Here is a 17642-nt window from a genome sequence, read left to right as displayed (position 1 = left end):
CACTAGATGGTGAGTGGTGTGGAAAAACTCAGCATTGTGAGAGAACTCACCAGGAAGGAACTGAGGTGAGTGCTGTACTCAGGCTACCAGCCATGGAGTGACTTTGAAAGTATGGATGGACTTTGAAAGTATGAAGAATTACACTCACTGCAGCTGAAGAGCGGACAGGAGATAACAGGAAATAAGAGTCTATTGCTAGCTTGGAGGACAGGATACCGGTTGCCCTGAGTGTAGTCACAAGCTGTTATGCAGTTAGCTCCATAAAATGTACATAAAGTATGGCATGCATGAAGTGAGAAGAAGAAAGGCTATATGACAGAAGTATTCATAGTCAATACTACATTCTATGGTCACTTTGTGACTTTGTTGGAAGGTTTCGGCATGCTTGTGCACATACACAAGGTATCCAGGTGATGTTCAGTGCCCCTGGCAGTTACGTGGGGGGAAGTAGAACCATATTCACTCAATAAAAGTGAGCTAAGTGAACCTTTCTGATAGTACCATAATGGACAGGCAGGGCATAGAGTCTCAGTTTCTATGAAGTGGTCACTGAAAGTGCATTTATTGAATGAATAAATAATACTTTATTAATTGGTAAAAACAATAATAATAGGCAAAAATGTTACTATATTAAATGATTAACAAATGTAATGAGTCATATTTTGAATTTCTAGAATAGGGATGCTGTATAGTTATTTTAAAGCTATATTTTCTTAAGTATTGCAATGTTACGGTCACAATTAATACTGGTCAATCCATACCCTGGAGAAACTTTCAGCTGAAAAGATCCTGGTATTTAGCATAATTTCTGGTGCTTGCTGTCAGTTGTTCACATATAGAACCATTGGTGGCTTTTGTATTAAAAGCTCTGTGATTCCCATGCCTGCAGCCAGATATTTGGCCAAGGACAGGAATTTGTTGCATTCATTTTAAGTAGGCTATAGGGGCGTTCATAATTTGAATCGATGTGCATAGTGTTGATTCAATACAAATTCTGAGATTTTACCCATTCTCCTGAAGAGTGCCAAGTAATTTTAGAACTGACTATAAATATCTTGTTGTTTTAGCATTTAGCGCGTGAAATGACTAATTTAAACATATGTCGAGGTGCTAACGTCGTTACAGCAGTAACAATGGACCCCACAGGAAGCAACGATTTAGTTGTTTAAGTTTCAGTCAGCATAGACTTGTCACTCACGCGCCCTTTAGGACCCGGTGGAGGGTAGGGGGTCCTGCGCGTGACTTTTGGCGTTGGTGCTTTCCTCCTCCTCCTCCTTCCCTCTCTCTCTCCCTCTCTCTCTCTCTCGTTTTCTTTCATCCACGCGCTCGCATCAGCTGCTCAGCCGCGGCACACGGAGACGTTGCCGCGCGGTGCGCAGACGAACAGAAGCGGATTTCCGTGTGGACTTTTGAAACCGGGATGGCTAACAGGTACGTGTGCGACTTCTTTACACTTTTGTATAGCGGGTTTTGGGTCATCAAGGCGGTGGGAGTGTAACGATCGCTGTATGACCCTCGTTGCAGGTGGATCTGGTGGCTGGAGCCGCTGCTCCTCTGCGTGTTGGTCTCGCGAGCTGCGTCGCAGTGGCCAGGTAAGCGCGAGCATCACGCACTCTCACGCGCTAGGCGGTGCTCGCAGGACACTTGTTGCACTTGTAGAACTTTGAGAAATCCGCGGAATGCCTGTGCTGTGCGTGGACACTTTAAGCACATCTTGATAGTTTTCTTTTCTAAAGTGTGAAGGCTTGGAACAGATGGTTGCGGGGTGTACTAAGCCTGCTGAGATGACCCAGGAGACAGTAAAATATTTAAGAGCACGTTTTAGTGCAATGCTTCTGTTTTATTTGCACATTTTCCAGTTTTATGGACAGCAGCCTAGGGTAGGAAGTTGTAAAATATCACTCCTGAATTAACTTCTAAACCCAAATAAAGTTTTCTCATTGTGCTGAAATGGTCTTATTTTTCCTTTTTTGTGAATGAGGGAATGATATATTTGAGGATTTTCCATCATGGTGGAAACAGTGCAATAGATCCCCCCAAGGTCTACTGCACTGTTTCTTAGAAATGTTTGATTAACCATTTCTCTACCTACTACATGTGCATGCTGTGTCTTGTGCTACAAGGTTCAGGATCCTTCTGTGTGAGCAAGAGCATCTAAGTGGAGAAACCTAATAAAAGTTAGTCAACCTGAAAAGGTATACACAGACGATCAATAATGCTTCATTGAAATCAGGACAAGATACTTTTACATGGATCAGTGCTGTATAAAGTGTTCCCTGAGATCAGCTCCACTCGTCACATGTTTGGCTTTGTAAGAGTTTTTGGATACCTGCGTAATTTTTTTTTTTTTAATCATACAGAGGAGATTTTGTATGTAGAGCCTGAGGTTGCTCCAGAGCTACTGGCACTATCTTGCCACATTTGTTAAACTGCACAAAGATTAACTTATTGTAGTGTGAATTATTAAGCCACTCCTCTTGGTGTCATCCTGCATTTAATTAAGAAGACTGCATGTCTGTTAGGTGTACAGCTATCATTTATGAGAGAGAAACTGAGACACTTTCGTAAATATTTTATTGTAAGTGATACCTGTGTTAATCATCAAATTACACTGACAAAAATGCACAAGACTGGTCTCTGGCAAAAGAAGGGATGGGCATGGAGTAAATTTATCTGTGTCCATAATACATCTGAGCCGTTTACCAACGTTGCGTGAAACATAAGGGTGGTGAGATTGCCTTCATTAGTCTTGAAAATAATCGGATACTTAAGGCACATTTCAGAGGCTTAAAGTTCTCCAAATGATGGGCAGGGTAACCTGTCACAGTTGATCTAAAGCCATGTGAGAGAATAGCATTATCCCGTGTCCACTAGGGTCCAAAACTCTGCATTCTCCCTGGCCTCGTGGACAATTCCTTTTGTTATGCGCTCAATTCCCCCTCTCTTTTGAGTGTGTGTAGCCTGAGGCAGCGGAGCAGACCCGGGGGGAACAGCTGTAAGGGGACACCCCGCTGGCACGTTTAATAGACAAATGAAACTATGCATTAGGAATCACAGCAAACAAGGACCCCCACCTGGCACATGTGGATGCCTGAACACGGAAAGACAGGAAGGTCCTGTTGAGAGCCCCACATTTACCACTAACAATACTCTCTTAACCACAAAATTGCTTCATAGAACATAGTAGATTTGTACACAGCTTTCATCTCCACAGGGTTTCTTCTACTTTTTTGTCTTTATTTTTTTAGCTTTGTATATTTTTCCATTAAAAATAGTTGAATAGTTCTGAAGAACTGAAACTAACAATGCTGTTCAAGTGGTCTGAACAAACTGAGTGTTTAGAAATTAGACTCCTCTCAGCAGTAGCTATTAATAGTAAACAGTGAACATGAAGTTGAGAAATAAATCAGGGAGGTACTGTTTAGACATCTGACACCTGAATAAAGTATTTTCCTGCCATTGTAAATCCTGACAACACAAACCGTTTGCTTTGCTGTTGAGGGCTCTTGACGGTTGTTTACAGGTGTTATTAAATAATGAAGAATTGCAGTTTGATATTTGCAGCCGCTAACCGGGCCTGTACACTTCTGGGTAGTTATTCTTTAGTTTTTAAACACTGGAGCTTTTTTTTTTTTTTTTTTTTTTTATAACAAAAGCCCACTCACTTCTGTGTGTTGAATTCCCACTTTGAAATAAGCTGCTGTTGGAAATTAATTAAAGAAAAATGTTTAAGGGTGTGTATTAAACGTGATGTGACTTGATAACACGCTTTGAAGACAAGCACACATGCCAGAATCCTGCTGGCTGTCTCAACTCGCTCTGCTGAAGGTCTTAAGTTTTAGTAAATAAGCCTGCATGCTAAATTTGATGTGTTTAACATTGTATAAGTACCATTTGCTTTTCAGTCTCTCTCTAGAGAGGAGTTTAGGAATGTTCTTTGTATGAAGGCAAGGCCTGTGGCCATGTTCCTTTAGGTCAATGGCTGAGATGACTTGTGTGAAAAGCTTGGAGAGGGCCATGTCTATCAGCTGTTTTGCCTCAGCAGGTCCAGTGGCTTAGTAATCCATGGCTTTTCTAGTTGTGTCTCTTACTTTCCCCACTCACACTTTTTACCCTGGTGGGTTCACTATGTTCATAAATTGATGATATGAGGATGTGAAATATATTTTGCGCATTCATTTATTCCATACCTGCACCCCCCTCCATAGATGATATCACTTCATAGGTGAATGGGCTAAATTTATGCCACTTTACAAGAGAGGCCTCAGTCTGGAGAGCCCCAGCAGCTTAATGCCTCTGTATTTGTGTTTAAATGCACTAGTGTTAAGACTCTGTGTGCTTTTGTCAGTGTTGATTCTAGTGCTTCTTCAATGTGCCATAGTTTGGGATTTACACTGCTGTCAAGGAGACAGCAAGTTCTGTGTTTTTTTTTTTTTTCTCTTTACTCATTGACCATTTCAGAAATTTGTAGTTAGTTAGCGAACCTGCTTCCATGCATCTAAGTGCAAATGAAAAGAGCAGAATTAAGGCTTTTTTTAGATATTTGGTAGCACATTCTCCAATTAGAAGATTGAATGGTGAACAGAAGAAATCTGTGAGATGTTTGGTGAATTTGCAATTCATTTGTTGGTTCATTTGCAAGTTTTTGTTTCTAAGAGACAGTGAGTGATGCAAAAACTGAGTGTAGAGACATAAATTTATGCCATGGTATCTTAATCTGGCTTGGTTGCCTTTCTCTTTTTTTTTTTTTTTTTTTGCTTTATTTCTGTCATAGCTGTAACTGGGTTTAAAATCATTTTGCAAGTTATAGTTTTCTGACATTGATAGAGGTCATTTAACACTGCCACTTTATTCTGCACATACAATTGTGTACAAATAGTGGGATTACAAGTGATTTAGAATAAGCTTTTACTCTGACTCTAGAAGTCTTACTGCTGGTATTACATTTGGATGTTACATGCCTAAGAACTCTATCCTTATTCACAGTTCATTCTACACTGATATTGGTGAGGTTGGTGCAAAGTCTATGGCTTCTGCCAAGGCCAAAAACTGCTGATTTAGCAATTTCTTTTTACCCTGTCTTTTTTCTTTCAACAACACTACCTCTTCAGAGCAGAATGACATACCTAAGCCACTTTACTAGAGTGGCCTCAGTCTGGAGAGCCTTGACCGATTTTGAGACAGAAGTCTTTCTACTCCTGTCTAAATCCACTTGTGTGCTTTTATCAGACTGTAGTGGTTCTCGGACATACCATTTCAATTTTCACTGTTAGAAAGGAGATAATTTATATCTACTGTGTATATGAACCTGCAAAAGCTGCATATTGCTGGTTTGCAGGTGAAAGGATATGTTTTAAACTGAGCTCTACTGGCCACTTGCAGACATGATGCAACAGAATGAGAAATCGAAGGCAAGAGATGGATGCTGGGTGCCGTCTGAACATGTGTGTAGATGTGACACTTGAACTAGCTTTTCACACAGCCAAGAAAGGAATGCAGATTTACAGATGAACATAAAAAGCCGCTCTGTGTTTAACTGCACAGTTGATCACAGAGCTGCTCATTTGGTCTGTAAGATTTCCACAGCTTTAGTGCAAGGGCAGAGGCATCACAAATATTCAGTGTCAGGCTTGAGGATATATGTTGTATTTTGAGCCTTGCCAAGTTTTCCATTCCATAGAGAGGTAGAGATGATGCAACCTGGGATGCTTGTCCATTGTGTTCACATGGGTGTTAAGTGTAGTTTACAGTGTTGGTGATTAGGTGTAGATTAAAATTCTTGTCTCTGTGAAGAAGCTAATCCCTGGAGCTGAATTGTCTTCATCTGCTCATGGCGTAAATTTATGACTCTGATATAACTGTCATATTTACCACACAAAGAAGATTGCAGAAGCTTTGACTTAAGCTAGCCATATAACATTCTCGTTTACACACCCACACTCATAAATACCATGGTACATACATGAATAGGTTAAGTGTAGGACATGGTCAAGCTGTGAGCAGAACTATCCGGTTTGGTTTTTCCAAACTGGATAGTAAAACCTCCAGTAGATCAGTGTTTGCTTGGTTGTTTATGAGATAGGAAATGCTTGCAGCTGTTCATTGATTGCTTCCAAAATTTATTTTGTAATGAAATTCTGAGGTGACTTTTTCACCAACATGTTGATCTGTTTTCACTTTGGCTAACTGTTTCCTACATCACCCACAGCACCTTTAGTATGTCCATCTCACACAGAGACGAAGTTCCAAAGCATTAACTTTCATGCTAATACCACCATCAACGCCATTGTGCTTATCATCTTGTAGTCTCCACTTAGCGCAACTGCACTGTATAGCTGCAATGCATACTGGAGCTTTGAGTCCTTCTTTTGCTGTCTCCATAGTTTCTACATTGGATTTCTCATTACTATGGCACGGAAAATGAGAAAAGAAGCTCTTGCTCTTTTGTTTTTAGGAGCTAACAGCAAAACCTGAATGTTATCCTCCATGTTTTACATCAGTAATTTTTTTTCTCCTATGTAACACCATTGGAACTTGCACTAGCAATGTCCCATCATGGGAATTAACACCAAAATAGCTAAACACATCATAACTATTTCAATATTTCACCATATTTAATGCATTTCATGGTGAAGTTTTCCTTTAACTTGTAGGTCAGTTGACCTTCTGTTTTAAACTCAAAGCCATAAAAGTACCTCCACCCAAAAGCATTTAAGCCATCTTTACTCACAAATGTCTAAGTTGAATATTTAGTGTCTTAACTACTAAGTCCACAGCTGAACCATTACGTCAACATTTACATTCTTCAGAAAGCTCTAACAAACTTTCCAACCTGTCCAAGTATCAACAAATTCACTTGTACCTTCATCAGATTTTTCTGATATGTGTCATCTTCCATTTGAGGGCATGTATAAGGCTCATACTGCTGCTGTTTGTATTCTACTTGTGCTGTCTGTCCTCACTATCTGCTGCACTCTCCTCTCACACTTAGACCAGCATTTGAGCTTAGTGCTGAAAAACCAATAGGAAAACTATAATTATCACCCTAGTGGTATGAAAGGGGGATTTGTAATAGCCTTTAGTGTGCACCCAGCCATCACTGGGGCTAATAGGGCACTGTGGGCCCTCTCACTTCTGCTGAAACCCTTCCTGTCTAGGGAGAAACCCTCACTTATTTGCTCCCTTTAGCTATAATCTCACCAACACTTTACCTGTATAGTGCTATTTGACAAATGACAGGCCACAAGGCTATGTACACTCGTAACGTGTCTTGAAAATGCACTGTAAGATAAAAGGCACCAAACACAAATGGGAGTGTTTAGGCATTGAGGAATTTCTGTGTGTACTTTGTGACATTTATGGTTTGCTGGACAGAGTGCCTTTCCTCTTAAATAATGACATGGTTTAAAAAAGGTAATCTTTTTAATGGCTACATAGATATGATAGCGTGTTGTTTTTCCAGCTGCCGGAAACATTTCAAGTTGATATGGGGGCTTGTCTTAATACAGGGGGCCGCAGCTGTCTTTGCTGTCTGTTCTCTATAGTCACAGCATGAACTTTAATTATTATGAAAAAAAAAAAAAAAAAAGATTTTGGAGAGCTTTGGGATTCTATTCTTTTCTTTCTGTTTTTGTCTGTTAGAAAAACAGTCTGCCAATCAGAAAATGCTGATTAAAAGCTGTGCCACATACCTATGGAGTTTAGATAACTAGATTTCTGTCTCTTGTATTACAAAGTTAAGTAAGTTTAGACCTGGATGCCCAAAATGTTTAAGGGATATATGTAAATTATACAGTATAGTGCATTATTTTAAATAATTAATAAGGCATTATTTAATTTTAGCTGTAATGTAGAAACCATGAATGGTGATTAACAAAGCCTGGGATTTATTCCCTGATTTGCCAATGTTGTGACATCTTTAAGTCTGTAATATACATACAACACATAGTAATATTAATAATAATCCTGTGTTCAAGTGGTGTTGGAAACTGCGGAAGATTGATTTTTCTACTTAGAAATTGACTTGAACAGGTGATAAAATCATATTTGGTGCAAAATGCAAGATTTTGGATGAGATATGAGTTGTAAGAGATATAACATGATTTTTTCCACCAGTGAAACTTTCTAAACTTGTCAGTATATTTTTTTGACATTAAATCTGTATCCTTTATTAAAGTTGCTGTTGAACAGCTAATTGATGAGCATAGATTTATCAGTTATATTTTATGCTATAATGATGTTACTCAATGGTAAAAATAATGCCTAAACTTAAAAAAAAAAGTCGGGTTTTTTATGTTTTTTTTTAAAGAATTTTATATCTGGTGTGCAAAAGTTTTCATTTGTTTTGAAAATAATAACACAAGTACCTTCTTCTCTACTTTTCAATGATGTGGGCAATGTTTTCGTTCAAGTGTTCGAACTGAGTGTAGTTGTACTTACTTGTTCACCATCTGTGCACAGTGAGCACCCGCATGCAGTATGGGGTTTAACTGAAAACATTTATGTGCTGCAATTATTACCTGCAATTATGTGTTTGGATCACAATTTTATGTGCTATTTGCTATTTTTTTAGAATGTTCCTTACTACTGTAATACACTATTTTATTGAATTCAAAAGCATTTACATGAGCACTGGTGATTGGTTAGGTTTGTTTCTGGACCTTGAGCAGTCAGGTCATTTCTACATTCAGCAGTGCACAAATGCTGAAGTCTTGCCAAGGGTATAAAGAGTCTGAAAAGCAGTTTCCATGGTCACCAGGTGCAGATTTGCCAAACACAAAGCATTGTTTTGGACCCTATGTGAGAAATAAGATCCCCTCCTCTGGCACTTTGTCCCCCCACCCAGTTTAAGAGGCGTTTAAAGGGCCCAAGTGACAGTCTGGTTAGCGCAGGCCTGGATGAAACCAAATCCATGAAATCTATACCAGTTGCTTTATTCTCATGAATGAACATGGGATTTGAATTACGACCATTCTATGAAACAAAGCTGGACAGGCAAACGTCAGTAATTTGAAACATGCACTAGGCAAAGACATATTGATTCTTCAAGTCCTGTCCTACAAGTTGAAGCTCAGTTGATGCCAGTTAATGATGATTTTTGTAGGTTGCACTCAGAGATGATATTTCATATCTGATATGTCCTGTTTCCTTATGAGCTTTCAAGCTGCATTGTCATTGCAAAGAATCTTTACATTCTTGCCATTTGTCTTCGTTTCACCACCAGCAACTTCCGTAGACAGTTCTCTTGTTTCATCTCTTCACAAATCTCAGACCACAGGCCCACCCTCACTCAAGGGAGATTAATATCAATAGCAGCAAGTCTCTTGAGATTTATGGACATGGGGACTGGAGTTGGACATGGCAGAAGGTATCCTTTGAGCATGTTGGCAGTAGCCAGAAGCTTGCCTACAAACCTATTCATCCATAGCAGTCTTTATACCCAAGGGTAAGCACTGCTTTTGCCAGGTGCGCCTTTTCAGTTGGCGGGATTGTGATGATGCATTGACTAGATGCATGTTTCTGCAAACATGTTAAGTGATATAGTCAGTTGCCCTCCAATGATCCCTTCTGTTTACAGGAAAGATGACTCAGATTAAAGGGTGTTTAGATGTCTTAAGGAATCTTGGCAAATATTAAACCAGCCAGATGTAATGCAGGTGATTTCCTGGCATTGCCTGTTTTTGAGTCTGGGTATAGTACTCCTAGAAGAGTTCAGGTAGAATGGTGAGTTTTGTACGTTGTCATTTACCACAAAAGAGATAAGGTAAACCAGCACCAGTAAAAGTCTTGCCCATGAACAAGGGTGCGTACAAAGCCTTTGTCTCGCTGATGTAAGCCCAGGGAAACTGTGCCACACACTGAGACATGCTGAAGAAAGGTAAGAGCTTATCTTCCCAACTGAGGAAAAATAAAAAGGCACACCTGCCAGAAATGAATGAATAATCATTTGTGCTATATCCTTAGAAGTGATCAGTCTATGACTTTCAAAATAGCCTCCTGGGCGGAGTGCAGCCAAAGTATTGGCTAGCACCTACACCGATGAGAGGAATTTTAAAGGAAAAGCAGCACTCTTCAAAAAAAAAAACATATCATCAATGAAAAATGAATATAAACTGATTATTGAAAATTGTTCTTAATTGGACAGACATCCAAATAAAGCTCTACAACCATTTTGTGTTTTAACAAGAGGTTCTCAAAGTGGCATCTGGGGATCCCCATGAATACCTGAAGCATAGTCTGGGGGTCTGTGATTTTTTCATTTTTATTTTTTATTTAGTTAGAGCAGTGGAAATGAGCACCTATTATTATCAAAATTATTATTTTTATTATTGAGTTCTTATAGTTATTAACTGATTTGACTGGTCCTTTTAAATGATTTGATTTAAATCAGAACCTCAATACCTCAAAACCAAGTCTGCCTATTAAAACTTAGACGTAATTTGCTCTGTATGTAGAAAGTTCACAAATAAAAAGGTCTAATAAAGAGACAAAAAAATTACTGCACACATGTAAATAATGTTCATGAAATAAAACTGTACTGAGAGGGTCTGTGGAATTTATTTCCTGTTAAAAGGGAACAAAAAGAAATTCCTTATTTAAATGCATTTGTTTCCCAGTAACCAACACATATACTAAAAAGTCAAGTGCTGCCTTGGTATTTGTACTCTAAGCCCTGCTTATATTACACTGGCTTGTGTTACACTGCTTTTAACAGCATGCTACTGCTTTATTCTATCTTTCTAGAGGACAGATGTGTTTTTTTCATCCACTCATTGACATTTCATGTTTCAAGTGATTGTGGTATTTAATCTAAGTACACATAATTACACTATTGCACTTTCTCAACAATTCTTAACATTTCTCCATCTGAATGTGTGCAGGTCTGATATCCTGTACTGGATACTCTGTGAGCTTGGGCTACTGACTAATCTTACTGATAACATCCTCCTTGTCATTGAGTTTGATGGAGAGCACATGCCTCTTGTTCACATATTTTTGAGACTGCTGTTTCTAATAAAGTGTGACAATACATTAATTATTTGCTGAAGCCTTGAGCTCACTAATTAAGGGAATGATACTGTCTTTTTTTGATGAAAAGCCTTTTTGTCTGCCTGTATGGTCCTGATGGATCTGAGAACCTTAGTTATTGCTGCATGCAGTTTGAACGTCATTACAGATGACGAATATGCCAATTTAATTGACTGTAGTTACACGCATGTGCTTGAGGTTATATACAGTCATTTTTCCTCTCAAGTTTGTGACTATGCTTCATTTGTAAATTTTACATTTATCAGAAGTGTCATAGTCTGCAAGATGATCTTTGAGATGGTCAAAGAAGGGATTAATTCCACCAAATTGGCCAACAAAATTGGATGCCAACTTTAAAAAAAAAAGAGCACTTGTGCTTTAACAACAGTCTCTGTGTTAAACCAGTTCCCTCTGAGATAGTACACATACTTTGGCATGATATGTGCAATTGAAGTCTCAACGACCTTGCGTGCTAATTGGTAGTATGTCAGCACAAGCTTTTATTATCTGCTTTTTTAAGGCATGCTTGTATATGATGTGTAGTGTAAATATGACAGCATTGTGCCCTTTATTGGTAATGATTTATTTAACCTCCACACTCACCATGTGGTAGCTCAAGTTCCATTCGCACACTTTCCTTTTGTGATTAATGGACATAATCTACTCTTTTTGGGCTGTTGTTTACCAGTATATATATTACATGACACAATAAAATATATACAGTAAAGAGCAAATGAGCTGCATGTAAGACATAATTTGTGTATGTTGTGCCAGGGTGTGTGTGAGTGTGGTGGTCACTGTTGAACCATAAAGTGCCGATATGACAAAAATCCTTTAATTTTCAGTCAGTGACCCGATTGCCACTTGTCTTAGATTAGGATTTGATTTTGGTACCTTTACTTGAGCTTTCATTCATTCTTATAAAACCAGGTGAAAGGCAGAACCACACTTTTGACTTGCAACACATTGCTTCATAGATTTTGATTTACATAGCATTATTCAAAGCCAGCTAGGGGTATACATAAAGTTAAATGCTACAGCATTTCCTGGTATTTCAAAAGAATTCAGACTATCTACCCCAAGAGACTTAGAAAAAAGTTTGTTTGTCTTTTGTGATTATTCATAAACTTGGGAATAAACAGTGAGCAATCAGGAGAAAAAAACACTGGGCCGTGACCTTAATGGGAAATTAAAGTGCTAGAACTCTGAAAGTCCATAAACTGACTGAGACGCATACCTGCTCAGTCTTGTACTGTGACAGCTCTTAATAGAAATCGCAACATTTTCCTAAACTGCATAAAGCCAAAAATATGCCTTGATCCAGGACAGCAGGCATCAGTGGTATATTTCAATGGTTTTCCTCTCTCATATATATATATATATATATATATATAGACAGAGAGAGAGAGAGAGAAAGATAGAGCTCCTTAGTTACAGTGAAGAATTACAGAAATATAATCAAATCTTGTTTGTTTAAGGGTATATCTGGTTTTGAGCTTTTGGGTCTTTTATGATTGGGGGCAAGTAAAGGGACTCAGCCTTTTCCAGGAAAAGGGGCTATAATCTGTGAACATAATTAGTGGAGGTGGAAATTACAGACAGTGTAGGCCTAAATACCTGGCCAGTGCGTTCATGCCTTTCAGCCCATGTTAACACCACAACTTCTTAAATCTCAGAATTATTGCTTAATAAAACTTAACAAGGAAGAGAGATCATAAAGAATCATCAATTCCTGCAAGGAAATGTTTCATTACTTAATACTACTTAAGTTTTTCAATAAATTTCCAAGACTAAAGGACTGCTTTGTCCCCAGTAGGTTAATATTGTTAAAAATGTTCAATTTAGCATTATGCAGTAAAATCTTGCTAACTAGTGCTTCTTTGCCTTCATACACTGGCCATATTAACACTTTTTATTACACATTTTTATTTTCTCATTTGGTAGAAACTCTTTTATCAAAAATATCGTACATTTGATCTAAGCAAAGGCTAAAGGCTGTGCTCAAGGGCCCAAAAGTGAACACACAACTGGAGCCTTAACCACTTACCCACCACTTCCTCATTGACATGATTACAATAAATGCAGGACTGCTGAGATCATCCAGAGCAAATCATGCAGTATAATAAATCATTTTAGTCTTGATTCCACGTTTCATTCTGGAAAAGCAAACCCACTCCTTAGTGTTCACAAAGACAGAAATATGTATGCATGTAGTGCAGCACACAGTGGGTTACAGCATATAATAAAGAAATATGTTAAAGTAGAAAAAGTAGGGAAAAAAGGAGAAAAAAATAGAAAAATAATAAAACAGTAGAGACCAATATAACCAAAACACATTATTGTGTATGTCCAACAGGTAGGTTTAAAAAAAATGGGGGAAAAAAGCATGTGCAAACCAATAAGTGTCGGTTAAAAGTAGCAGTAATATATTGCACTATAGCCCAACAGTGGCACGTGAGGGGGGCCATCATGCTCTCAACAGAATGCTGTACTGTCATCAAGTTTCACATACAGATAACATGTAGTGTTGGCATATTTAATCCAGAACTGCATACATTTTCCTGGTCAGTTCATTAAGCTGAAGAACTTTTATTCCTTCCTTATGGTTATGACCCAAAATCAGTTTTTGCCTTTGGAGACTTGGTGATTGACAAGGGAATGCTAAGAATGCTGGCGGCCTGTCCAATTTGTCCATGAGTGTGCAAGGAAGGTAAGGTTCAGGGCTCCTATTTAATTAGATGTAACTGCATTCAGGAATGTGACAAAGTGTTGCCTGTGTGTCAAAAATGAGAAAAGAAACAATATGAGTACAAACAGTGTATGTTTTACTGATCTACAGTGTTCGGAAGTCAGCAATTTTTTTTTTGTTCCCTCACTACTCTGTTTACATGATATAGAAGAAATCATAACTGCCTTAATACACAGTTTAATTGCATTCAAGCTGCTAGTAAATAATTATTTGCATCCCCAGTTCCTTGTAATTGGTGGCCAAATCAAATAAGTCATCATTGTAAGAGTTATATAGTTATAAATGTTTACAGACACTGTCATAAATGTTTATAATGATGTTAATGATGAAACTGTAGTGGATTGCATTTGTTGGCTTTAGTCTTTATCACAGTTGTTTTGTATGAGGCAAGTAGGTCCATTTTAGTTTTACTTAATCCACTTCAAGCCATTAGCTTGGCTGACTCACAACATCAGTGAAACAAAAAGCCCAAACTGTTTCTGGCAGTTGGCACTGGAATTCTGGCGCCACACTGTTCTGCAGGTCCACTTGTCAGGTGCCAGGGATTAGGTGTAATTAGTACAACCTCTGAAAGTGACAATAGCAGGATTTGTTCCTGGCAATATTTGCTTAGGCCAGGGTTGTCCAGTCTTCCCTGCGAATGGATGATGTGACTACCCACAAATGAATGTTGTGGTTTTCATTCCAGCAACAGAAACACCTGATTCCACTTGTTTCCACTCAACACAACTCATTAGTTGTTTGAAGACTGAGACCAATCGAATAAACAGGTGGTATCAGGTGTTCCATGTTTAGTTGGAATGAAAATCCTCAGTCACACTGTGCCTTTGCTTAGCTTAGATGAGTAGATTTATTCTATCTTGCATTTACCAAACCTGCAGAGAACAAGCTCCAGCTCATAACTTGGTGTCTTTCCGGAAGTTTGTCTCTCAAAGCTTATCTGATCATGCAAGTTGTCTGTAAATGGTGACATTCATTGTTTGTGGCTGAACTTCTCAGATAAACGGACAATTGAGTCCAGTGTTGCCAGACTGAATTGTTTTCAGATCTGCTTTTCTACCCAAAGCCCATGAAACATTCTGAAAATATAGCACACCCAAAATGACAACAGTAATTCTGTGTTCATGTTGAGCACAGAATAAGGTTTTCTTGCCCAAATTTTGTCTATGTATCCGAGCAGATTTTTCACCCCTCACAATCCTACTTTGGCAGTGCTTTAGGGTCCTATGAACAGTAATTTTATTCCTGTTATAAGTGATAACAAGAAAGTGTTTTAAAGATTATTCCATAACATTAAAGGTGACTATAAGTGGATGCACAATGTATGTGTTAATGTTGGCAAGTTGTTGTGGTATGAGAGGAATAAAATACTTTGAGGCATTGGGTGTTCGGTGTGGTAATGTCATTGCTTATTGTCCTGTAATTACATGCCCTGTCTTGTTTTATTCCTTGCTCAATGCAGGTACAGTAGCATGCCTATTGTTCTTTTGCTGGTTTCTGTCATTTAATCTTTAATGCTCATTTAATTACCAGGATTTAAAGTTTCACTGGGATTCAGCCTGCTTAGGAAGTTCCTGGCAGAAAAAGACATGTCTTACATCTACATAAGGGTGTGTAGAGTGCTGAATAGTTTTATGTAGAGCTCAGTTTGCTTGAGCAAGGTGCTAATTTCTACATTTATGTCTCAGAGTTTGTGGATTTCAGTATTTCTGTTCATTAGGACTCTAGTGTGGGTGGCATTACTTATAGTGCTGATAAGAATACCATTCAATTTCTTTTAATGAATCTCACATTATGGCATGGTGATGGATTTTTTTTCAAGTAGATGGGACTAGTTTTTTTCATCAGATGCTGTAAATCCATGCTGTGATTAGCTATTTGTATTATTTTATGTGAAAACTTTACAGAAGTGCTGACCTTCTTGAGAATGTAAAAGTGTGCCTGAACGAGCAAAGAATGCTCCATAAAAGACTCTGTATTGACAGAATGCTGCTCCATAGTATTTTCCCCTTCAGAATGATCTTTATCCCATTTCCTGTGATTCCCAAAGCATAAAATGGTCCTTTACTTGTACAGTGCATTGACAGTATCACTGTACGTATCTCTGTGTTTACTCTGCTTTTTAGTTTTTGCATTCATGGAAGGATAAACCAACTTTTCTAAATCTTATCTGACATAGTCTTTCACAAGATGAACACTGATAACAAGGCCTGCCTGTAGAATGCATGGCCTGAGGACAACATTCAGACTGCCAACTGCCATTACAGGATGAGCCCAAAGGGCGTGGAGTCCTCCAAGATGACATGAAGTGCTGGAATGTTTCCAGGATTTTTATGCGTCACCAGCAGTTCATTACAAGGTTAAAAACGAACTGACAATAAATGGTTTCTTAATCCTCATGTTCTGTTTACTGGATGGAGTTCATATTGACCCAGATCATGGCTTTCAATTCAGAAGAATATGATTGTAACGTACATTTTAAAACGTCTAATATACCTTATTTAAATGTCAATTATTAGACAATGCTAATGAAGGTGTACATCCAAAACTGTATCACATACTTGGATATCCTTTGGATGATCGGGGTAATAAGGTTTTCCCATCTCATTTCATTTTCATTCATCTTCAGCACTTTACTTTATTACTGTCGGGTCAAAATAATTATATATATATTATATGTAACATGACCAGTATTAAAAAATATATATATAAAAATAATTTTTAGCATTGTTGCCATTTTAGTAAAACATTTACACAGGTAATTTTAACACTAATGTTACAGAAACCTAACCCTAACCCTAGGCTCAGCAGAGCTTTGGGAGCAGCTTTGATTTGGGGAATTTTATTGTGGGAACACTGAGTGCTGATTATCGGCCCCAGCCCTGGGGGAAGAGGCAGACAGGTCACTGCTGTCTTGTCCTGTCTAATGTTGCTCCTTGCAAATTTCCCCCATCCTCTTCAATTGTAGGCAGCATTCTTCCACATTCCTGCGATGCATTCCTCCTGCCAGTCTGCGCCCCCAGACAGCGCTATCCGGTTACAGAATGTCATTCAGTACACCTGATCTGTGCTAAAGAGCGAGGCGGACATTTACTGAGGTTACTTATTTAGCCGAGTTCTCAGGCATGTCCCAGAGCTAGCCAAATGACCAGCAACAATCATGAAGTCACTTTCTAGAAGTGCCATCTGTCCATTAGCTCATACCATATTGCTTTAAAGGGGCAGGATGGGTCTGTTATAGCTGAACCTCTGTTTATCTCTCCCACACTACTGTGTAAGCAATTGAGGCTGTATTGTATATTAAAGCTAAAATTAAAGTCTGTGGGAAAGGCCACACTCAGAGATTTTCTTAGGAGGGTTAGCTGTTACAGTCTGGGTTCTACTTAGAACTTTTTAAATGGAAACCTTTTACTGTAGGTTTCTGCATAGAGACTTTAAAGGTTTCACCAGTGGAGCAAATCAAAGAATCCTTTTCTTAAGAGTACATGCATGTGAGCAAAGCTTCTAAGGTTAGTAATTAATTTGTTATTAATTCATGATGCTTTAGAAGCAGTACATATTCCCTTTTCTCCACTTGTGTTATTTTGTAACTGCCAGTTTAGATTTAGCTTTAGTCTTTTGATGAAAATACAAGAGTTTTGGTCATATTTTATTTGTTTGGTTATTCTTAGTTTTAGTCTTGAGTTAGGTGAAGAAAAAGGACAGCACTTTTAGTCAACTAAAACTGGACAATTCTAAATGAAAAGTAAACATGTTAGTCTTTTAATTTTTTTTTAATTTTTATTTTTCTAAAATTACATGTTCCCAAAATGCAAATGCAATAATATGCTAAACTTCAGTTCCTTCTTAAATGGAACACCAACAA

The 17642-nt window shown here is 38.2% G+C and overlaps 1 protein-coding gene across 1 annotated transcript in view; it reads left to right on the top strand.

Moving 5' to 3' along the window:
- Window positions 1-1277: 1277 nt before the first annotated feature.
- The window catches only part of col18a1a (collagen type XVIII alpha 1 chain a), an 81708-nt gene continuing 65343 nt past the window's right edge, over window positions 1278-17642 (top strand). The window contains exons 1-2 of the mRNA XM_026910830.3: window positions 1278-1431; window positions 1525-1592. Coding sequence (XP_026766631.3) covers window positions 1421-1431; window positions 1525-1592 — 79 coding nt within the window. The 5' untranslated portion in view covers window positions 1278-1420. The remainder of the gene's footprint in view (window positions 1432-1524; window positions 1593-17642) is intronic.

Source organism: Pangasianodon hypophthalmus, chromosome 5 (genome assembly GCF_027358585.1).
Source record: "Pangasianodon hypophthalmus isolate fPanHyp1 chromosome 5, fPanHyp1.pri, whole genome shotgun sequence".
Classification (NCBI taxonomy): domain Eukaryota; kingdom Metazoa; phylum Chordata; class Actinopteri; order Siluriformes; family Pangasiidae; genus Pangasianodon; species Pangasianodon hypophthalmus.
Note: the sequence above shows the minus strand (reverse complement) of the source record. Positions and strands in the feature narration are given on the sequence as shown.